Genomic DNA, 23,387 nt, shown 5'->3' on the forward strand with positions numbered 1-23,387 from the left:
GAAAAATTTAAATAATGAAATAATGACATGAAGAAATAAGGAAATTACGAAATTTGGATGTAAGAAAATTGAGAAATTTAGGAAATAAGAAAATCAGGAAATTAGGATATTAGGAAAATAGGATATTAGGAAATTTGGAAATCAGAAAATTTTAAAATTCAAAAACTCAAAAATTTAAAAATTCGAAAATTCTAAAAAAAAATTCTAAAATAAGCAGTTGCCACTCCGTTATTGACCAGGATCTCCAGAAGTTACATCCACGAGCCGTGGAAGATGAGTGGGAGCTATCATTCCTCGCTTCGCAACTTAACAAAGGCCCCAATCATGCTGATCAATACCGGCGCAGGCCACGACCAGTGGTAGGGTCACGGGGCCATCCAGTTTTCACAGCGGCGAGTTGGCCGTTCAAGTTGGGGCGCGGACTTAGTAAGCTAGATATAACTAACGCCGGTTTGATATTTTTTTGGGATTACAGATATTTTTTCCTAGCGTCTGTCAGATGTAAATTTACACATTATTAGAGGTAAAATTAAAGCTTTTTTCTGACATTAAAGATGTACTCCTTTTTAGATGTAATTTAACCATGATTTTTTTTACTGTGTGCGGAAAGATAAATGATTGATTATTTAGAAAGTTTTTTAATCGAACGCGTGCCAACCGAGCAGTAATGCTATGGGCTGGACTTATCAGTATATTTTTACTGTTTGTATAATTTAGATAACGCGAGCAAATTTCAAAAATAGTAAATAAAAGACGCTTTACCCTCATAAAATCGATAGTTTGATGCGTTAGTACTAAAACTGCAAGTTGGAATAAATTATTACGATCAACGAATATTAACGAAAAGAAAACAGGACACCACGAACCAAACCGGCGGTGTGCCTTCCAATCAACGATGATAAAAGAAGGACTTATAAATAAAATATCAAATAAAATGCTCAGAAAAACACGCTGCAGAGTAACCGCGAGATTCAAAAACGCGCGCTAATGGTCTATCCTAAATGTCAGCGTGCCTTTCGATAAACGATTCTATAGAAATACAATTATAATTGCACTAACACACAACATGAAAAGAACGCTCTCATCCGAGTCACAGCTTGCTACGAAGAATTCTTTCCTTTGCCCCGATCGACGCTGCCTCCTCCTGTTCGGGCGACGGACGAGCGTTAAACATTTGTCCAGGACTTCTTAGCAGGCGCAGGGCTGCCATCGCACTCTCGCTTTCGCACCAGCAAATGCAGCCACCAACAGAAACACCGAGAAAGGAGCTGCCTTTCTTCATTTGGACACTCACTCCACATCTACCCAAAATCAGCCGCCCACAAACCCCACTACACATACACTCACAACACCACCGCAAGATGCGCGCGCCGAACAAGGCATGTCATCGGCGAACCAAACAGCTCACACGTAAACCCACTTAAGAGCGAGTTTTTCACCAGTCTGTAACAGGTCGTATCGAGGTGCTCCGATTTGGATGAAACATTCAGCGTTTGTTTGTCTATGCATGAGATGAACTCATGTCAAATATGAGCCCTCTGCGACAAAGGGAAGCGGGGTAAAACGGGCATTGAACTTTGAGGTCCAAAAAACGTAAAAAATCATAAAATTGCTCCATTCGCTTCGCTAGGAGACGGTGATTTTAGCGGATTGCAGACTGGATTTCGCCATGTGAAGTGATGATTGTCTAAGCCCAAGTTGCCTAGGAATTGATAACTGGGAAAAGAACCAACTCCACCTGAACCAGATTCTCACCACCATGACAGCCGTCCATTGCCGGCCGCTCCCATCTCCACCGCGCACCAGGGACAAGGAAAAGGATTTGGAAGACGGGAAGTGTTGATGCTCCACTTTTTTCAGAGTATTAAGGGAAAGTCTCCACGGTATCCTCGAGTAAGTTTCGCTTGGAGTTGGACGGTTTTTGGGAAGGTATAAGGTCTAGGATACGCTCTAAGCTAGCGTTGCGACTGCAACGACCTCAAATTTAAATCATTAAATTTGTCCATTTTTCGAACCTCAAGACAGTTCTGACCATGCGCGCTTACGCAAGCATAAATAATTCAACCCGTCGACTCGCGTTGCGCGACAAATAATTAAGCTTATGTACAGGTGTGGATCATGAGTCATCCTCACCTGAAGAGCCCTTTATTAAATTTCGCCAATTGTTAGGCAATCAAAAAAATGGTTAAGCTTTCAATTATGAATGTGCGATGTTATTACACAGGGGAAATTGAGGGAAGGGGAATGTTTGTTCAAAGGAGAATTCGACCTTCTCATTATTGACTTACATTTTTGAGAATGTTTTAGGAACATAATTTTGATATTCCAATAACATATTTTAAAGTTTCACGACAATGGTTCGAACCCATGACTTCCGATTTTGAGGTGTACTCACTACACCATACGGAATGTCATGAAGAATTGCAGAGGTCTGCATAATTTAATTCATGAGGTTCATCGATGCTTCTCATCGAAACGGACCACTTTTAGTAGAACAAAATTTAGTAGAGTTTTCGGGGACTGACTATAAAAACCCCAAAATTCTTGAGGAGGGCAGTTAGTTCCAGTTAGTTCCAGTTAGTTCCAGTTAGTTCCAGTCAGTTCAAGCCCAGTCCAGTTCCAGATCCTGAAAAAGCCCCAGACCAGCCGGACCCGCCAGCAGCCACCAGTAGCAGAGGCCCCAGTCCAGCCGGACTTAGCGGTGGAGGCCGCAGTCCGCCGGGACTTAGCCGCTGTGAAGAGCCGCCGGGACTTAGCCGCTGTGAAGAGTCCGCCGGGACTTAGCCGCTGTGAAGAGCCGCCGGGACTTAGCCGCCGTGAAGAGTCCACCCGGGACTTAGGAGTTCGGGTCTGGCATGGCTCGGCGAAGAGGTCTGGAGGACAAGTCTGGTTTCAACGTAGAGAATTGGCTCGACGAAAGTCTTAATGAAATTAGTAACAAAAAGTTGAGTGATGTGATCGTGCGCGTAAAAGTTGAGAGTGTTACCACAAAAATGTAATCGTTAAAAAGTGTAATATACAAATAAGTGAAGTTTACTGATCTGTTTTGACTCTACAAGTAAATATCACAAAAATCCTGAAAGCCTAAGCCGCTCGGGCCGTTCAGGTGGTGACAGCGGTGGGATGATTATTAAATGTTTCAAAAACAACATGTATGCAAGTAAGAATGTGTGTGAGAATAATTGGACAAGGGAAGTGCACCCCAGAATGAATGTTGAATGTAAACATGTGTTTTATAATTTACTTAACAAAGTATTAAGAATTTATTTTCAGAATGTTATATGCTTATACGAAGGATTTACAGGAAACCATTGGAAAACAATCAAGAAGACAACAATATCAGCAAGGACGCTTGCAAAGACGTATATGGACTACAGCTCAAGAAAGGGTAAAATTTGTGAGTACATCGTGGGGAATCTAAAAATATCGGAAAGGATGGTAAAAGTTCCCATCTAGGGATACATAAACTGATAAAGCAACGCCAATGGGATTAAAAAGTAGACAATTGTACTCTATGGGGAGAGTTTTATGTCAAATATAGCTTCAAAACAGTTGTAATCCATGGGGGGATTCAATATGTTAAAAACATTTCAAAACATTTGCACTTTACGGGGATAGTCAAATGATAATTAAAGGGAATTGATAAATAATGCTTCAAGGGAAAATCAAGGGATAAAATAATGCTTCAAGGGAAAAACACCTTTAAACTGATAAAATTCAGAGAAAAAAAAATATTCAGAAAGATTATCATGAATGATTATTGAACTAATCAGCATTTTATTGCGAATAGCTCAAATAAACAAATTATTGAATGGGTTTGACAAATTTGAAAACACAAAGTGACAGACAAGTTTCATAAAAAGTTAACAGAAAGGATATTCTAACATGCGCAGTATTGCAATGACAAGATGATAGGATGTATAGATCAATGAAAAACTTTCTAGAGTAATTTTTTTTTATTCAAGTATAAAAATAATAGTCAATTAGAAATGATTTTTTTTAGTATTAAAAATAATAGAACTGATTTCATATAAAAATATCAACAAGATTTATAAGATTGTAAGTAAATTTGAATTTCAATTTTGCACAGAAATTAAATGATAGATTCCTGAAAATTATAAAATATTGTTCATGCGATGAAAACAAGTAAGAAATTTTTGTGGGAGAAACAAAACTAAAAACTGAAGTAATATATGGCAGAGACGGGAGACGAAACACAAGGATGATCGACGCGTTCGTATGCTGAGAGTTCTACGCGCTCGTATGCAGAAGTTTGTGATGGCAAGATGGTGAGTGACAAAGTCATGCGGGAGGTTGGACAGGTAACGGTGTTGATGTTGTTGTAAAAGGTCATATCAATGAGGATCAAGTCGAATTAAGAGCGAGTTTTTCACCAATGTGTAACAGGTCGTATCGAGGTGCTCCGATTTGGATGAAACTTTCAGCGTTTGTTTTTCTATACATGAGATGAACTCATGCCAAATATGAGCCCTCTACGACAAAGGGAAGTGGGGTAAAACGGGCTTTGAAGTTTGAGGTCCAAAAAACCTAAAAAATCTTAAAATTGCTCGCATTTCCGTAAAACTTCATCAATTCCAACTCTCTTAGATGCATTCGAAAGGTCTTTTGGAGCACTTTAAAATGTGCCATAGACATCCAGGATTGGTTCGACTTTTTCTCTTAGCTTTTGCAAATTACTGTCAAAAATGGATTTTTTTAAAACCTTAATATCTTTTTCCAACAGCCTCCAACACCCTTACTCCCATAGGTCAAAAGATAGGTAATTACATGGACTATAAGCCTACGGTGTTAACTTTTTGGCCAATCGCAGTTTTTCTCATAGTTTTTAGATTTTTCTATAACAAACATTTTACAACGTTAGTTTTTGCCCTGTAGGCCGTCATAGCGGCACTTTTTGGTCTCAATTTTGTCATATTCGGAATCCTCGGACAATTTCACGTAAGTTAGTAGTATTGGAGTAGTAAATTTGATTGGAAAAATAATTAAATAAAACATTTTTGAAAAAAGAAATGGATCTTATTTACCCTATGATCAATACGATCAATTAAAAAATTTAAAAAATTTAAAAAATTTAAAAAAAATAAAAAATTTAAAAAATTCTAAAAATTTAAAAAAATTAAAAAATTTAAAAAATTTAAAAAATTTAAATTTTTTTTGAATTTTTGAATTTTAGAATTTTAGAATTTTAGAATTTTAGAATTTTAGAATTTTTGAATTTTTGAATTTTTGAATTTTTGAATTTTAGAATTTTTGAATTTTTGAATTTTTGAATTTTTGAATTTTTGAGTTTTTGAATTTTTGAATTTTTGAATTTTTGAATTTTTGAATTCTTGAATTTTTGAAGCACCCACAAGAGCAGACATAGAAAAATCTCCGAAACACGCATTCAAAACTTTGCCCCCGGCTTGCCGGTACTTGTCGGGTATCAGAAAATGAGTACCCGACAGGTACCGACACATATTTTTCTTCTACAGATGAACTTGAGATCAAATTTGATACCTGCTTTGCTACGCGCGGTGGGAGACTCGGGGGCAAACTCGAGAGCAAATTTTGTGGGAATCAAATCGGGTAGCAAATGGTTTAACTTTCGACATTTTCGAAAAATGAAATTCTTTGAAATTTTCAATAGGATTAAAAAGTTTAATAAACTTTTAGCATTGCTAGGCATGAATCAACACATAATTAATGATTTTGAAGGTAAACGAGAGCAAAAAATGATAAAAACCCATATTTGCCCCCCGCGGTGGGCTTGTTTCGGTGGCAAATTTGCTACCCTAGCGGTGGGGATGACGGAGTTTTTTCAAGGTGGCAAATTTGATCTCGGTATTCATGAGCCGGGTGCAAATTTGATTTGCACCCCAGCGCTGGAGATGCCCTAAGTGGTAAGATTTTATTCTCAAGGCAAGCAATCGGATGCTGCTGTACAGACACTTCCCGTTTATTTCAAGTGGAAGGTTAGTATTTTATTAGAGTGAAAATTTATTCTCAAAGCAAACAATCGGATGCTGCTGTAGAGACTGTTTTAATTTAGCTGATGGGTTTTTAAAATTCAAAGATTCTTTCTTAAACAGCCGGCTGTGGAAAGATTGAATCAAGGAGAAAGAGAATTATATACCAAAGAAATTAAACTCAGAACAACTACCGCGCATAATATTCTGAGGTTTTTTTCGATTTAAAACATTATATATTAAATGTTGTATTTCAAGAATATTGTAAAGCAAAGCAGATATTAAACGAAGAGCTACTTTTTGTCAAGCATTTAATCAAGTTCGTGAAACGAAAAAGGAGACGCGACGTGTTTTACTCCGATTGAATGTAAAAATTGAATTTTCTATTTCGACCGTTGCTTTAACACCCGTATTAACACTACTTGGCCTTGCTTGTTTAGGCCTTTACTGTAAATCAACTGTGAGGATTAGAGCAGCTACACACACACACACACACACACACACACACACACTCGTTCATCAAAAATTCAACCACGTGCAATCCACTCTCACCAACACCACTCAGGGACAAACACACAACATAAATAGAACGCTCTCACCCGGGTCTCGGCTTGGTACGCAGTCGCCTCTCGATCACTGCCGCCCCTCTCCACCAAGCGACGGGTAGGCGTAAAATCGTCGTCCAGCGTTTCTTAGCAAAGCTGCCAGCGCAAACTCGCTCACACACCAACAAATTCAACCGATGATTCAAGCACAGCTCTGGGCGAAAACCACCACCAAGACAAAACCCGGCACAACGATGCTCGACCGCACGCATACTTGTGAGAGACAGAGAGAACCGAACGAAAAAGAGACGCGAACGAGGACGCGAGGCCATTTTGCGACGCACCAGTGTCAAAACAAAAATCAATTTTTCACATATTTCGGACCATTTTACAAAATTCCTTCACTTTGTGCACCTGGCAAACACCTTCAACTTTAACCCAAAACACTTTCCAATAAATATCCGGATAGAAATCATCGAGATTTCCTAAATAAAACGGCGGTGAACAAAGCACACGCGTGCTGCCGCTGAACACTCTCTCTTCCAGATCAAAATCATAAAATTGCTCCATTTCCGTCAAACTTGATCAATTCCAACTCTCTTAATTGCATTCGAAAGGTCTTTTGAAGCCCTTCAAAATGCGCTATAGACATCCAGGATTGGTATGACTTTTTCTCATAGCTTTTGCAAATTACTGCTAAAAATGATTTTTTTTAAAACCTTAACTTTTTGCAACAGCCTCCAACACTCATACTCCTATGGGTCAAAAGTTAGGTAATTCCATGCACTATAAGCCTACGGACAAAAATAGACGGCGTCTTATCTCGCCCAGTTAAATGAAGTCGATAAAGTAGTCGATTTCGATGAGAAAAAGTGGAAAACGTGGTCTAAAAATAGCGACGCCATCCCCCTATTTAGGGTCTCTAGGGCCACCGCGTAGAAGTTACGTGAAAACTTAAGTGGAAAAATACCACATAGCTTTTCACGTAACTTCAACGTGAATTTTATTTTGAGTGTATACGCCGCGCGGCATTTCAGAATGTATCATAGGCAATGTTGCCAGTGATTTTTTGCACTTTTGGTGCTATTAAAACATACCTGCCAACAATGCCAGGCGATTCGAAGAAGATCGACAAAACAAAACATGCAGTATGGGATTTGACAGCGCATTTGCCGAAAGTGCGGTGCGTCGTTCCGAGGCTGGTTTGCCGCGTGTCTTTTTCGGGTATACGCGCAATATTATTTCAAGGAAATGTACCGCGGTTCATCAATCCAGTTTAATTTTTTTAAACCTTTTCAAAAATTAAGCCGGTGTTTATCTTTTTAGAAATTTCCCGAAATTCAAATAACATTGTGCCTAGAAGGCAAACTCACCTCACATGGTAAATAATCCATTTTATTCGACAGAGTTGCAGTTTCAATTAAGAAAAAGATTTTTTTTTTCAGACGAGCTCTCAGCCACTAATCAAACTTTGTTAACGTACACGCTTACCAGGGGAACTCAAATTTGAGTGGATCCAATCAAAACGGCGCAAACCGTAGTCATACAAATTTGACATCGAGTACCCGAACTTAATTTTAACATGGTGAAGCCGATGTCAAATTTGACATGCGCTGGGTACCGGAAAAATCCTCCAGGAAAGCAGAAAAACGGTTCCGGGGGACGGTTAGCGGTTCAGAATGATACTGAAAAGAAAATTGTCGTTCTGTACTAGTTTTTTGTTGAATTTATTTGAATTTTAATGTTGATAAATTATAATTTCATCATTATCATTTTTAGCATTTGACCCGAGGATCTTGTTTGGCGGAATTCGACGGAATTGGTTACGGGTAGAAGAGGACTAGCGAGTGACACTTGAAGATATCGTAGATGAGGTCACGCGGAGTGTCGGTTCGGGCGATTAGCTGCAGGATGTCTCTAAGAGAGTTTCTTTGGGAGGTTGATCGAGCGGAAGAACCTTCCACGGCAACTCGAATGTAATCTTTGATGGCGTAGAGGGAGGAACTGGGGACGGGTGCGTCCTGGGTGACGTGGCCACGTCGCCGGGCGAGGACGGTGTAAACGAAGGAAACGCAATCGGCGGGGTCTTGCACTTCAACGAATAGGTACGGTTCCATTAGGCGGAGTAGGCGACTCTGCGGGAGGTTAGGACCACCTCCGCGGTGGAAGGGTTCCTGATGGGCGATGGATTGGTCCAGTATTTTTAACATGACGTTTAGAACGGGATTCCTCGTAGAGTGGTCTTTCGCGCGTGCTCCACTGGAATCCTTACTCGATGGAGTCTTTGACGGCACCGAGCAGAGCTTTGTTTGAGCTGGTGTTGTCCGGACCAAAGGCCCAAATCGATGGTGCCGCGACCAGATACCAGTCGTAGCTGACCTGAAAGAACTCGCCGAGCTTGTTCTCGTTTCAACCGTATGCAAACCGATTCGTTCTCAATGTCCTCGACAAGGCCCTTATCCAGCAGTTCCGCAATCATCATAATCTTGTTGTTTTTGTTGGGAGTCTCGGCGAAACACATGAGCGAACTCGTCTCAACGACACTCTCGCAAAAGGTCACCACCGATCCGGCCATCGGCCAATCTCGGAGTACATCTTGCGCAGGTCGTGCATCGTGCAGTCCAGGTACAGTAGAGTTCACCGGTGCTTGCGAAGCAAATATTCCCCAAAATCGGCAACACCTGCTTCTGGAGAAGATAGATCTTGAACTCGCAGCCGACCTACGAACGTCCTACAGGTACGCTTGACCAGCACGTTCCGCAGCACTGACAAGAAGCCCTTCTGCCTGACCTATGTTCATGAAAAGCACGCGGCCCGGAAGTCAACCTTCGGTTCCTGGTCCCCCTTCGTCTTCGCCCCACCCGGATGACCTTCCGCTGCGTTGTTGTTCTGCTTCTGGCGGTCGTATAAACGCCACTGTCCTGCCGGATCCTCTCGCTCACTCAAGCGGCTGCACCTGCAGTGCCTATGATTGCAAGCCTGTCCACTACTCCACTCCGATCGGTCCGAACATCTTGACCAAGGCCGGGATGATCAAGTGCAGGTAGCCTTCAAATTGTTGCCGATTTTTTGCAGCGCGGAGAGCAGCTTCGCCGTAACGACGTTTCTATGTGGAGTTGTTGTGCAGGAGAACGCGCAGAATCTGCTGTAATAGCTGGCAAGTGTGTATTAGCCGGGGGCATCGTGGCATCATCCTTAAGCTCAAGCACGGAGCGAGCGTTTGTCGATCTCTTGAATCTGGAGATTCGTAACTCATCTGTGGCGAGCAACGCGATCCGCCAAATGGCGGTCTCGCTAGCCGATTCCGATGACTTGCGCGTCATCCTTTCGGAAATGTTCTTCGTTACCGAGATAATTCTCAAATGCGTAAAGTGTTTGTAGTAGCGGCAAAGGGTATCTATTCACCCCCAAAAATCCTTAACCTTTTCGGAGTACTTGAGCAGTTCAACGGCCAGCGCTTTGTACTCTTGAAGGCGTGCTACTTCAAGATTCTCTTGCCACGGTCGTAGCTATCGTTGATGTCGGGGCGCGAAAGCTTAGAAGACTTGGTCTTTCCCAGGCCAACCTGCTTGACCATGCCCCACACGGACCACGTGCGATGCGATCAGCGTATCCTGCCTCGGATCGCTGCTTGTACCTAGAATCAAAAAAAAGAACATGAAAATGACCTAACAAATCATTGTACCACCTACAGGAAGTTATCTGGTCATCGTGTCCATTGTGGCCAGCAGCAAGTGTTTGATATCAAGGTACCAAAGCTGTTCCAACATGTAGGCGGAGTGGCCGAAAGACAGCCTACGTGGATCCTGCTCAGAATGTGCAGATGCCTTCCACCCGGAAAAGTCCGGCGTCGGAACAATCACCTCCACGTCAGTGCGTCTCTGTTTGTACAGTGCCTGGTCCTGATCGTCACACCGATTGCTGAAACCCATCCGTCCTGTCGAGCACTTGATTAATGGTTTGGTTGGCATACGAGAACGCTTCGTTCCGCTCCGAGTCGATCTCGCACCCGCGTCGCCGCCGGCAAACCAGGATAATCTAGATCCAAAATACAGCGCATTCCTGGGGGGCGCGATTCCGGATTGGAACTCCACCAGTTTGGTCCGAACGACTCAACGAAGGGTTTGCCGGCAGGAACCGGTCGTAGCAGCACCACCATGTTCAAGGTTTGGATCGTAAAGTTCCGACGGCCAGTGGTGACCGTTACCTTCAGTGGATTCGCTTGGGACACCAAGAAGTAACCGTAAGAAATCAGCTTTTCTTCCAAGTAGCCGTTCAACTCTCCTATCCTATCGGGTCGCGACGAGCTTCCGTGTTGTGCAGAATTCTGAACAGTTCACGTCGGTCCAGGTTGCTGTAATCCAACTCGAACCGGTTCAGCTCTGCGCCCTCGTTCGCCTCGCAGAACCGCTTCAGCTCGGCCAAATTGTCATCGAACAGAGAAAGACCGTAGATAAACAGCGCGGAGTGCTCAGCAGATTAAAGTTGGAGCAATTGCGCAGCTTCGTGGTACCGGACATTCGAGTTGAGCTCCTCGCCGCAGTACATGAAGAAGACGCAGCCCGGGAAGGAATCAAGCTGTTGCTGAACTTGACTCCACAGTGGCTGCAGGTTTCGTACACGGAGAGACTGTGCCCAGAAATTTTAACAATTAAAATTGTTGATTTTACTTTCGTAAATTTTTACAAAAACGTACTTGTTACTGCCATTATTCCGTTAAAATAACTGAAATTCAGTATTAATTTAAAAACCTGTTTGTTGAAAATGCTAGATGCAAAAAGCTAGCAGATTTCCCGAACTCGAATGAACGTGCTCGACTGTTAGCTTTGGTTTTAGACTGGTTGCAACGCGAAGTTTTATAATTGTTTCAAATTGCGAGCAGTTTTAAAATTTTAGAACTGGCGGAAATGAAACTAGAACACGGTGCTCGCAACGCGCTGATCTAAATGTTGTTTCAAAAAAATGCTTTTAATTGTGTGCGTATGATTATCAACACAGCATCATAGTGTGTGTGTAAGAATACGTGGATATCTCTATATATCTGGTTTTTTTTGAAACTGAGTTCTATTCCAGTTCCAAATCGTCTCACGTTTGAAACAAACTCGTCGAGCAGTTTTATTACGGTTTCAAAATACTGCTCGAAAAATAAAACTGCAACTCCGCGTTGCGGGTGGTCTGTTTCAGTTCTATTTGAAAAATGAAACAGCTAGAACAAAGTAGAGCCGCGTTGCAACCAGTCTTAGGAAAATCAAAAATTTTAATGGTTGAATATAATTAACAATTGGTTAAATATTTAAAACATGAACTTGGGTTTGTTTACGTCTGTCATTTGAAGTCAGGATTCGAACGAGAGCGGTCGATTTGTTGAGTTTGTGTTGTTAATTATGAAGTGAGAGGATGTGAAAGGTGAAAATAACACTATTTGGCTAATGTTGAAGTGGCAAATCAAAGTGTCGCAACTGGGGAGGTGGAATTGGTGAGTAAGTTTGTTGATGATTTCTTTGCAGGTGATAAACTATGAAGAGCAAGACGAGGACATTCGCAATGGGGACCTCTGATGCGAGGGGACTTTATGATAATGTTTAGTGGAAAGAGAGGGGCAGTGGAAGGAAGAGGCAGGCCCACTCTTGCACGACAATACTTGCACGGGCAAATTTAACAAAATTGTGGTTAATCTAATGGTACGTTCGTTTGAACAGCCAGTGTGGCACTGAGTGCCGCACTCGTCGGTGCCAGTTTTGGTTCAAACGAACATTCTTTTTCAGTGTGCATGGAACTCGCATGAAACTGAAAAAATATCCAGTGTGGCACTAGAGTTTCAGTTCCAAGATGGCGGCGAAACTCGTGCGGAACTAGCGCGAGTTTCTTCAAAGAAACACTTTGACAGCTCTGAGTGCGGCACTCAGTGCCGAACTAGCCATCAAACGAACGTACCATAAGTAAGTATGGGTTTAATTTTACACAACAATTATCTATTGTGATTCTAATTAGAAAACTGAATCACCAGGAACCTTCGTGCTTACGATGGATACAATTTAAATGAACCATTATTTTTTCAGAATCATCAACCATAAAATACATGGAAATGCGTATACACCCAAGTAACCAATCAGCACTAAAAGTAGTAATTGTCTAGCACCAACAGCGCTTTACCTGCAGTGAATAACAGCTGAGTTGTTTTGGAAATTGCTGGAAATGCGCTTTTACAACTGATTTGCAGCTGAGTTTGGACTTTATATTTCTGTTTTACAGCTGGGCCCCTACTGTTCTTGATCCGGCCCTGCAAAACGTCAAAAAAATGTGAAATGCAAAAATGTTGTTATCTCTTTCTCTCTAATCCTCCCACCCCAGTTCTATTTTCGGTTTGTTTACTACTTATTTACCGACACTGCTGATGGGAGGAAACGGCTGAGAGGAGGAACAATTTATTTGATGAATTGCTTGGTGTTGGAGACTTGATGCCAGGATCGGGTTGATGTTTTCTTTGGTCGAATCATGCAGCTTTGCCGTCACGCCTAAATATGTGGTGGCATCCGGGCGCAGTTTCAGTAGTATTTAAATGTTGCCTTTCGTGCTGGAATGTGCATCTCATTCAAGGGGTAGGACAGTGAGTAACTGAGTGATTCAATTTCTCGAAGTTACTAAATGTTACTCAAAGTTACTCATTTTTTCTTCTGATCTCATTTTTGCTGGAGCTAATTAATCATTGATTTATAAGCCAAACAGACAGATTCATCAAAAGTGACCGGTCACTCCGACCTAGACCTATTTAAATGTGTTTACAAAATCGCAACAGCATTCTCATTTCTCAATGAAGAACCGTACATATCAAAATTGTTGATTGCATCAGATTCACTTTTCGGGACATTGTGGTTCCCACGGGGGAATCCATAAGTGAACATCGGCAATTGCCGTTTGCGTTGGATACCAAACTGGCCAAGGAATGCCAACCTCCATCCTTCGAGACATCTGTCCAGCAGAAGTGATTGATCCAAGATTGTTCTTTTCTTTTATATTTTGCAGTTACACCGCAATTCAACAGCAACAGCATAAACATATTTTTTTGTTAGGTAAACTACCAAATCTTAACTGCGACCGAAAGCCGTTTCATTTTTTTCTCAGCTGTTTTGTTTTGGTGAGGGATGAGCGAGCTAGAAATATTTTGTTTTGGTTTTCATCAATCTTTCTCTTTCACCTTTCAACTGTGTTGCCAGTAAAATGGGGAAAAATGGAGCAGTGTTGCTAGTACCTGCACGAAATCAGCTGCATTTCAGCTAATGCTAGAGCAGTTGATTTAGAGCTGATTTGCTCTCACATTAGCTGTTTTACAGCAGATTAGCTGTGGAATGCTGGTTTACAGCCTATTAATGATTTCTTTTAGTGCTAGATGGTTACTTGGGGCATTATATCAAAATAAAAATTCGATGGTGGGAAATGTCTAAAAAAATAAAAAAATTATAAAAGATATACGGGTCATTCCATCTGAAGCGGAACAGCATTTGAAAATTACCATCTCCGATTCTGCTCAAATTTGGCAGAGCTGTTGAGACTATCAAAAGATGCAAAAATCCCGAATTTCATCCAAATCGGACCACCCCCTCAAGTTTTGTACCCTCCCAAAAAATCGACTTTTTGGCGATTTTTGAGCGAAACCCTAGGGGGGTGCCACTTAGGTTCCGGCAGGTTTCTCGGGTTTGAAACCGCTTGGTCGGCTCCAAACCCTCCAAACGCTTCGAAACTCGCTCCGAATCCTCCAAATCCGATCTGAAACTATGAACGTTTTGAGCTAAAAATCGTTAAGTTCACTCAACCGTGTACAAGCTGTCAAACTTTAATTTGCAAAACAAAACAAACGGCGTGTTTTTGTTTCCGTTGCAAAAAATCTCGAAATCGGATTATTTCTGCGCGTGTCCGTGAAGGAATTGGTGTTGGAGTCGGTTCCGGTGGATTGTGAGAAGGTTTGCTGAATAAGTTGGGATTAAATTTAGCAAGTGTTGTGCAGAATGGGATGGGAAAAGGGCGCGCTGAAAAAATTACTAGGCAAGTGCGGGAAGTCTGGACGGATTTGGCAGCGATGTTCTCGTCATTACAAATTGTTTGGACACAATAATCGTCAAGTACATCGATTACAAGCAGTTGGGGATCGAACTGGAGGAAAATCCGGCCAGTTTTAGCAGGCGCTGTGGATCACACTGCAGACGCACCGGATGGACGTGGTGGAGTCTTCGCTTATGAAGGAGTACGTAATTACCCGGATGTTGGCGTATATTTTTCAGTTAAAGATTGCTAATGTGATTATCTAAACCTCAACATAATTATATTCCTTCCCGCAGGTCATCTTGAGCCTCATCCAGAACAGTTTCATCTACAACACGGTGCTGTGCTGCCTAGTTTGCCTGTACAGCAGTCTGGGCGTTCCTGATCGCGGTGTCTGATCGCGTCTTATCTTCCTAGAAGACCCGCTGGCCGTCGCCGATCTACTCGACAGTCAAGGGTGGTGTGTACCAGGTCGCGTTCGATCTGTCCGAAACGGCAACTTACCAGTTTCTGCCCAAATTCCCATGGAGGTTCAGCAGCAGCAGCAGCCGACTGCGACTGTGGTCGCGCCAGTCGTACCCACCCAGCGATCTGCAGGTCGACCAAAGGAAGACCCGAACGCCCCCAAGGCCAAGTACAAGAAGGACAAAGCAGCTGCGGTGGCAGCAGCTACACTACAAACCTTTGCCGCCACGGCAGCCACTTTTTCGTAGCAGCAGGCCCTGCTTTCCGTTTGCCGCAGGTCAGCAGCAGTTCACGTTCAATCCCGGCCCAAGTACCACGAGCGGGATATCCGGACACAGATGTCCATGCTGTACAATTTCCTAACTCGCGGGTTCGACGCCGAGGACGTTCAGTACATCCGCCAGAGCTATGAACATCAAACAGCACTCGACGGGGTCGGTGCGAACGCAAAGCTTCTGCAAGATAGACCCGCGGGAAAAGGCCACATACCTCCATCTGTGCGGTACGGCAGCCGAAAACCACATAAAGAACATCGAAACGGCCAAGGCCGTCACCAAGATGCAGGGTCTTCCGCGAGAAGCCCAATCGAACTAGCGCCAGCACCGAGTCCGATCTGCTCAAGTTCCGCAAAAACCAGCTCAAGTTTGCCAAATCGGCAATCCACGACTGTTTACGATGGAATCGATCGCTGCCGACGAGGTGGTGCGCCCGTCGGTGACGGATCTGCGCGAGATCAAGTAGGAAGCGATCGTCATCAGCAGCACGTACCTGTTCCGGATCGACATGGAGACCATCATCGACGCGTCCAACTATGGCAACCTGGCCCGGTTCATCAACCACAGTTGCAATGTGAGAAGATTCTACATAATTGAGTTCTGATTCCATTTCTAATCCTTTTCAATTCTCTTCTCTTCCACAGCTCAACTGCTACACCAAGGTCATCACGATCGAGTTGGAGAAGAAGATTGTGATCTACTCGAAGCAGCCGATCGGCGTCAACAAGGAGATCACGTACGACTACAAGGTCCCGCTCGAGGACGAGAAGATTTCATTTTATTGAGTGCGCAATTCTAGTTAAATACAGTTTTTTTCAGTAAGATTACAAATATAATGTGTTACCTAGCACCTAGCATTACACATTTTACACTAAAATTGTACATACTTTTATAATTGTCCTGATCGATTTGCTCTCAATGAGCCAGAATCTTCTCAATATTCAAGATTTTCTAAGTAATTTTAAATCACCATTATTCCCTGCCTTTAAACACCCACTTTCACTAAATAAACGTGCAAAAAAAAGACACTTTAAAATTAAAATCACCGTTGCCCGCCTCCCCCATTGGTAGCTCCCGTGATGTGCCCCAAACTACGGGTCCGTTCCGCTTCACGAATCACGACATATACGCCCACGCCGCCACCACCACCAGTGGACTCCCTCGTCGGAGGTGGTAGTTGCTCACTGCTGGGTTCTGTTCTACAGCTGTGGTCGTTGTCGTCGCCAAGGCCATGCTGTCACCACCGCCCTTACCGTACGGGGTCTTGTAATATATTCCGAGTGTCCAGGCCGAGTTTCTGGTTCAGCATCATGTACCGTTGGTGCAGTGGATCGAGCTGGTTCATAACTGGTACGGGGACGGCCGACGATGGATAGGACAGAAACTAGGGATAGGGTGAAGGTGCAACTGGGACGGCAGCAGGCGAGGCCGACGCAGCTACCGGGTTGATGGATTTGTCCGATCAGTCTGCGGCTAGCCCTCGGTGACTAGATGGGGTTTTTACCGTATAGACTCGTCGGAAGACCGAGTCCGGCTGGACCGAGCACGTTCGCCGTTTTCAGCGAAATGGCCCATGGCATTGGCGTTACCAGAGCCAGCGTTCGCCGACGATGATTACCGGCCGGACTGTTAGTTGCTAGAAGAACTTGGCGGTTGGCTCGACTTCATGCCCGAGTACGACTGGAATCCTTGATGGGCCGGTTTAGGTTGCTGTTGCTAGAGTTCGCCGCCGCTCCTTCAGGTCCTCGGTAGCGGTCGCCGCGAAGAGGTAGAAAGCCATGATCAACACAAATTCTTGCTGAAGTTCGCGCCTGGCCTTGCTCGCTGGGAATAAATTACGTTGGAGTAAGCGTTGCTTATGGATGACAGCTCTGGAAAGGGAAAGAATTCATCATGAAAGGTAAGGTTTAATTATTTGTTGATCGCTTTCGGGAGGCCAGCTTTCAACCGGATACAGCTAAAGTATTCCTCGGCCCGTGGCAAAAGGTCCATCAGCTCCTTTTCAATAGCCAACATTTTAAATGAATCATTCATTGATTCATGTGATTGCTTCAACGGCGCCAACAGTTTTGGTTCATTCCAAGGCATAGGGAAACGGGATGGATACTCTGCGGACATTCCTTCCGCATGCGATGCGATCCAACTCGCCTTTGCTTCGCCGAGACCTGCCTCTCTTTCAAACTTTCCACTCGGTGCTCCCGCTTCCTGCGGTACTTGCTCACGATAGATTCCGGAAATGCCCTGTAGGGGACACCGCTACCAAGATCGAACCAAAGTGGGAATCATTCCCTGAAGCAGCTGCCATAGAAATTCCTCCTCGGGAACCATGACATTAAACACTTATCCGCGATTATCGCCAGCAACTCTTCGTAGACCGGGCCGTTCTAGTTCCTTCCGCGAACCTAATAACGTTCGGAATCGGCCACAAAAACCATCCTTTTTTACGCGACCACGTTTGATAAATATAAACAAAACATAAACAAACAGCTTGAAGTTTCAAAACGTCAAAATCTGCACTCTCAAAAAAGTTAACCATATCTTGTTTAAAAGTTGGATCGGGTCTGAAAATTCTGGAGCCGATCCAAATCCGCTCCGAAAACCTTAAGTGGCACCCCCCTAGGCGAAACCCCTATCTTCAAACGGCGATTGCTCAGGAACCACAAATCTTAGAGGGTCGGTCTTAGACTCAATTTTGAAGGAAATTGGACGTAGAATCCATTTCCGTGATCAAAATTTCAATTAAGATGTTTTGTCTACCTGTATTGCGCAATTGAAAACTTTAAATGGCCGTATCTCAAAACAGCCCTATTTATTTTTTAAATTTGACCTCACTATCGTATTCCCCGTCCAATTTTACATAAGAATCACTTATCGACAGAAAGGAATATGTTTCGTTCCAGAGATATCGAATTTTAAAGTTTTAAGTATTTGAAATTACCTAAATTAGCTACACTCGCCGCATCTGCTAGAAGCACTCAGTCGTGCTGATCAATAATTACTACCTGGTCTTCTGTAAGATGAATTATTTTTATAATTTTATACGATTTTGAGATAATCAATACCTTAAACAATCTATATTTTGTTTAAGGAATATTTATTAGGTAATTTTGAATGCACTGTTTATCCAGATTAGGTAAAATTTGAACTTTTAATATTCATTTGCAAATGCTACAACGTTTTTACAACACAATAAAATAAAAAATAAAAACATTTTTCTATTGTTTTCATATTTTTCCTAATTCCTCAATTTCTTCCCACTTTATCAAATTATTTTTTTTATTTGAAGCAAGAACAAATGTAGAGCTAGATTTAGTAGATGAAATAATTCTCATGGGTTCTAGAGCTTTTGCCAGTGCGGTAGCAAAATAGTGCCATTCAGCAATAAACCCCAAAATCTGCCTTACGGTTTGAAAGATTGATAATATTAATCCGATTTTTATATTGTGAGCCATTTTCATCTGAATAATCGATGATTTTTTTTTCAATTCTGGTACATTTAATTTCAAAAACAAAACCATATACTTCTGATACATATGGACAGCAGCTGTATCGTCTTCCAAGACATCGAAATGATTGACAAAAAAAAAAGATAATTGTTCGGACGGTGTCGAAATCAACACCACTTAATTTGATCTTCGATCCGATTAATCTTTGTGATTTTCTTACATTTTTCAGTTTTATACTTTCCAGAAATCCTCCTCCTTAATCATGCTTCACGAGAGTTTTATTCATGTTAATTCATAATTTTCAACACGATAATGTATCGTACACTTTTTCTTAAGTGTTACTCACAAGATCAATTTCAATCAATTCTTGCTAGCTCAGCGGGAATTCCATTCTGCCCTGCATTCAAGATTAATACAGCAAATTCCTACATTTTTGCCTAATTTGCTAATGATCAATTGGGATGAAATCTTGTTTCAATAAATAACCAGGTAGCAGTTATTGATCAGCGCGCCCAAGTGCATCTAGCATATGCGGCGAGTGTAGCTAATTTAGGTAATCTCAAATACTTAAAACTTTAAAATTCGATATCTCTGGAACGAAACATATTCCTTTCTGTCGATAAGTGATTCTTATGTAAAATTGGACGGGGAATACGATGGTGAGGTCAAATTTAAAAAATAAATAGGGCTGTTTTGAGATACGGCAATTTGAAGTTTTTTATTGCGCAATACAGGTAGAAAAAATATTTTAATCCAAATTTTGATTCTACGTCCAATTTCCTTTAAAATTGAGTCTAAGACCGACTCTCTAAGATTTGTGGTTCCTGAGTTATCGTCGTTTAAAGATAGGGGTTTCGCTCAAAAATCGCCAAAAAGTCGATTTTTTGGGAGGGTACAAAACTGGAGGGGGTGGTCCGATTTGGATGAAATTCGGGATTTTTGCATGTTTTGATAGTCTCAACAGCTCTGCCAAATTTGAGCAGAATCGGAGATGGTAATTTTCAAATTTGCATTTTTTCTTGCACACTTCAGGTGGAATGACCCATACAAAAGAAGATATTAATATTTTAAAAATGCTGTTGAAAAAGACAGCTCAATAAACTGCCCAAGTAACCATCCAGCACTTAAACATGGTCACTGTTTAGCACTGACAGCGCATTTACAGCTCCAAGTAAATGCTAAACTGCTTTGACAACAGCACTAATAGCTACTCCAGTGCTGAACAATGGCCGAGTTTGGACTTTTCTCGGCTGGTTTAGTGCTGGCCCCTACTGTTGTTACCCAACCCTGCAGAAAATGTCAAAAAGTTGAGAGAGGCAAAAATATTGCTCTCTCTCTCCCTTTCCTCCAGCTCCCCATGCTATTTTTAGCTGTTTTGTTTACTCTATACTCGATTACCGACACAGCTGACCGAGTTGGTTTTTTTTGTTGAAAATTAGTTGTTCGGGATTTGATACCATTAGTTGCAAGCTGCCATCGTACTATGGGGTATTTCCATATAAGCGAGCGGCCAAAAATATTTTTTTGCTTTTTTTGTGACTTTTTTGTGTTGTTTGTACTTAGTATAATGGAAACAAATGAATTTTGATATTTTTCCAAAAAAAAAGTTTAATTTTCGATTTTTTCATATATTTGAGGCCACATGCATTAAAGTGGTGAATTTTAATATTCTTGCTCTGTCTATTTGATGCACGGAATCCCGGTCACGGAAATTTCTAGCAGAGCTGGTTTTGTTAGAATCCTGCTAGAATGATTCTAGCAGGCCTGCCAGAATTCTGTAAGAATTTTCTTAGAGCATTCTGACAGAGCAAAAAACTGTCGAAATGACGTCATTTTCGCCAAACCGCACTGTGACCGCCATCTTGTCAGAAATCTTGCTGGCAAAAGTTTTATTTTTTTATCTAGTCGACAAAAACGTCGATTTGGTGCCGTTCCGTTGGTTATCTGGCCACCCGGAGTTCGGTAAGAATGTTGTCAACAGATATTTTACATTGGAGTCATTAAAACTTTTTTCCACAGGCGCTACTTGCATTGGATTTTTTCAGAAAATTTTCCCCCGGAAGAACTTCACCATTCAAAATCAACCTCAACCACTCTGGCAGCTGCCTAACGGCATCCTCTCAGGAATGCTCCTAGGCATTACGGGATGCTTCGAGATGCTCGTCGGATTCGGTGCTTCCACTCCCGTCACAGCAGCTTGGATTTCAACTCATGTTGTCTCGCCATCGTCGTGCAGTCAACTCCTCCAGGAGATGCCACCAAAGCCGCCATGAGTGAAAAGTTGCAGAATCCTTGAAGAATCATCCGAAGTGAAGGGATTGGTAGAAAACCCAGGTGTGAAAGTGTTTGTATGTAATAAAAGCGTTAAACATCTTGTTTTGTTTCACGAAATTAAACAGAAATATGACTAATATTTTCTTTATCAAATGTGTATTATGATCTAGGTAATAAGCTGCAAAAAAAAATCTAGCTGAAACATTTTAACAAAATTCTAGCAGGATTCTAGCAGAAAATTTTTCTATCTAATTCTAGCAAAATTCTTACAGAATTCTAGCAAGAGGCCTGTCAGAATAGTTCTAGCAAAATTCTAGCAGGATTCTAGCAGAACCGGTTGATTTCGCCGGCTCCTGCTAGAACCGGTTATTGCATTTGAGCTAGAATTCTTTGAGAATTCTTGCAAAGTTCTGGCAGGATGATGGCCCAGTTCTAGTAAGAATATTTTCGCTTTGCTAGAATTCTGTAAGAATCCTGTGAGAACGCCGTGACTGCCCCGTGACCTGCTAGAATTTTGTTAGAATGTTTCAGCTAGATTTTTTTTTGCAGCTTATTACCTAGATCATAATACACATTTGATAAAGAAAATATTAGTCATATTTCTGTTTAATTTCGTGAAACAAAACAAGATGTTTAACGCTTTTATTACATACAAACACTTTCACACCTGGGTTTTCTACCAATCCCTTCACTTCGGATGATTCTTCAAGGATTCTGCAACTTTTCACTCATGGCGGCTTTGGTGGCATCTCCTGGAGGAGTTGACTGCACGACGATGGCGAGACAACATGAGTTGAAATCCAAGCTGCTGTGACGGGAGTGGAAGCACCGAATCCGACGAGCATCTCGAAGCATCCCGTAATGCCTAGGAGCATTCCTGAGAGGATGCCGTAGGCAGCTGCCAGAGTGGTTGAGGTTGATTTTGAATGGTGAAGTTCTTCCGGGGGAAAATTTTCTGAAAAAATCCAATGCAAGTAGCGCCTGTGGAAAAAAGTTTTAATGACTCCAATGTAAAATATCTGTTGACAACATTCTTACCGAACTCCGGGTGGCCAGATAACCAACGGAACGGCACCAAATCGACGTTTTTGTCGACTAGATAAAAATAAAACTTTGCCAGCAAGATTTCTGACAAGATGGCGGTCACAGTGCGGTTTGGCGAAAATGACGTCATTTCGACAGTTTTTTGCTCTGTCAGAATGCTCTAAGAAAATTCTTACAGAATTCTGGCAGGCCTGCTAGAATCATTCTAGCAGGATTCTAACAAAACCAGCTCTGCTAGAAATTTCCGTGACCGGGTGGGATGGCGGTTTATGCTACACTCAAAAAACTGTTCACCACAGTGCTGCATGAAAAGGTATGTGGTTTTTTTCCAAACCTATTCCCATGCGGTTGTGACATGAAATTCATGCATACCAAAAACCAGCTGACACACACATAGAAAGCAAGTTTGCATGGGTCACTGATGGATTTCACGGGACTTTCATGCAGCTTTTACTACATTGTCCTGTGCTTTTTATTGGAAATTAACGTGATATTCAACCGCAGCAGTGTAGTCGGTCGCTGGATTTTCATGCGTTGTTGCTTCGAGAGTCTTGTGGTTTATTACTTGTATACAATTCTTTTTTTTTTTTTCGTCTTTTTATGGAAGAAAAAAGGGGTTGTCTTTTAACTTTTTTTATTCACCAAATTTTATGTATCACTTTTACACAACGTTTCATTTTCACTTCACACTACATTCACAACATACTCAAATTGCCTTGTTTGCCGGTGTAGGAGGCATTTTCTACGAACAATCTCACACTCACACGCCTGGTTCTCCTTTGCGGAACGCGGATCAGTCTCTCTGGTCACTTTAGCGATCCTCCTTCTGCCGGACGCGACCAGTGCCTACCTTCTTCCTGGTTTGTTTGACTCTCTTGTCCTGGACCGGCTTTATGTTACGCTTGGCCATGTTGCGGTGATTTGCACCGACGTTGTTGCACTGGAACTTCGGTTTTCCTGGCCTAGATAAAAGCAATTGAAAAAGTTATGCAAAATACGACGAAATAATGGGGAAAATGCTTACTATTGCATCAATAAATCTCACTTCGAAAAACAGCGCTGAAATGTTCCGGCGCAAACAGAAAGAAAACAAAAACAATGTTACTTTGATGAGAATCAGCAGCCAACTGACCGTCCTCAGACTTTCAGGCCCATCTCTAAATTTGCAGACAGGAATTTCACGCAACCTCAAAAGCTTTGTTCATCGCCATCATTTTTCACTTCAATGTTGCATGAAAAGGCTAGTGACTTTTTTCCATAGCAGTTTCCATGTGGATATGACAAGAATTTCATGCGAACCAAAACACAGATGACTGCATGCCACGCCTCCAA

The 23,387-nt window shown here is 42.1% G+C and overlaps 2 protein-coding genes, 1 long non-coding RNA gene and 2 pseudogenes across 5 annotated transcripts in view; 2 read left to right on the top strand and 3 right to left on the bottom strand.

The window, feature by feature from the left end:
• Positions 1 to 8,014, bottom strand: part of LOC6051147 (homeobox protein unc-4) — a 364,275-nt gene extending 356,261 nt beyond the window's left edge. Inside the window, exon 1 of one of the 3 annotated variants that reach the window (XR_005278300.1) lies at positions 7,888 to 8,011. The gene's annotated coding sequence lies outside the window, so the exon portion shown is untranslated. Of the gene's footprint in view, positions 1 to 7,887 lie in introns of all 3 variants that reach the window. The other 2 variants (XR_005278299.1, XM_038261161.1) reach the window with 2 other exon arrangements.
• Positions 8,015 to 8,109: 95 nt separating this feature from the next.
• Positions 8,110 to 9,193, bottom strand: LOC6049969 (annotated as a pseudogene).
• Positions 9,194 to 15,075: 5,882 nt separating this feature from the next.
• On the top strand, positions 15,076 to 16,141 carry LOC6031416 (annotated as a pseudogene).
• Positions 16,142 to 20,560: 4,419 nt separating this feature from the next.
• On the top strand, positions 20,561 to 21,076 carry LOC119769038. Its single transcript, XM_038260921.1, has 2 exons — positions 20,561 to 20,699; positions 20,757 to 21,076. The coding sequence occupies exons 1-2, from the start codon at positions 20,561 to 20,563 to the stop codon at positions 21,008 to 21,010; spliced, it is 393 nt and encodes a 130-aa protein (XP_038116849.1). The 3' UTR covers positions 21,011 to 21,076.
• Positions 21,077 to 22,672: 1,596 nt separating this feature from the next.
• On the bottom strand, positions 22,673 to 23,216 carry LOC119769829. The gene is made up of 2 exons (XR_005278535.1): positions 23,080 to 23,216; positions 22,673 to 23,017 (listed from the first exon to the last, which is right to left on the bottom strand). It is a non-coding gene; the product is annotated as an uncharacterized LOC119769829 (long non-coding RNA).
• Between the last annotated feature and the right edge of the window lie 171 nt (positions 23,217 to 23,387).

The sequence above is a fragment of the Culex quinquefasciatus genome, chromosome 3 (assembly GCF_015732765.1).
Source record: "Culex quinquefasciatus strain JHB chromosome 3, VPISU_Cqui_1.0_pri_paternal, whole genome shotgun sequence".
Taxonomy (NCBI): Eukaryota; Metazoa; Arthropoda; class Insecta; order Diptera; family Culicidae; genus Culex; species Culex quinquefasciatus.

Excerpts from the sequence above, each read along its gene's own strand:
- LOC119769038 (XM_038260921.1), top strand. The coding sequence starts at position 20,561 with ATGACGTCATTTTCGCCAAACCGCACTGTGACCGCCATCTTGTCAGAA. Across the intron at positions 20,700-20,756 it reads ATCTGGCCACCCGGAGTTCG|GCGCTACTTGCATTGGATTT; the intron begins GTAAGAATGTTG and ends TTTTTTCCACAG.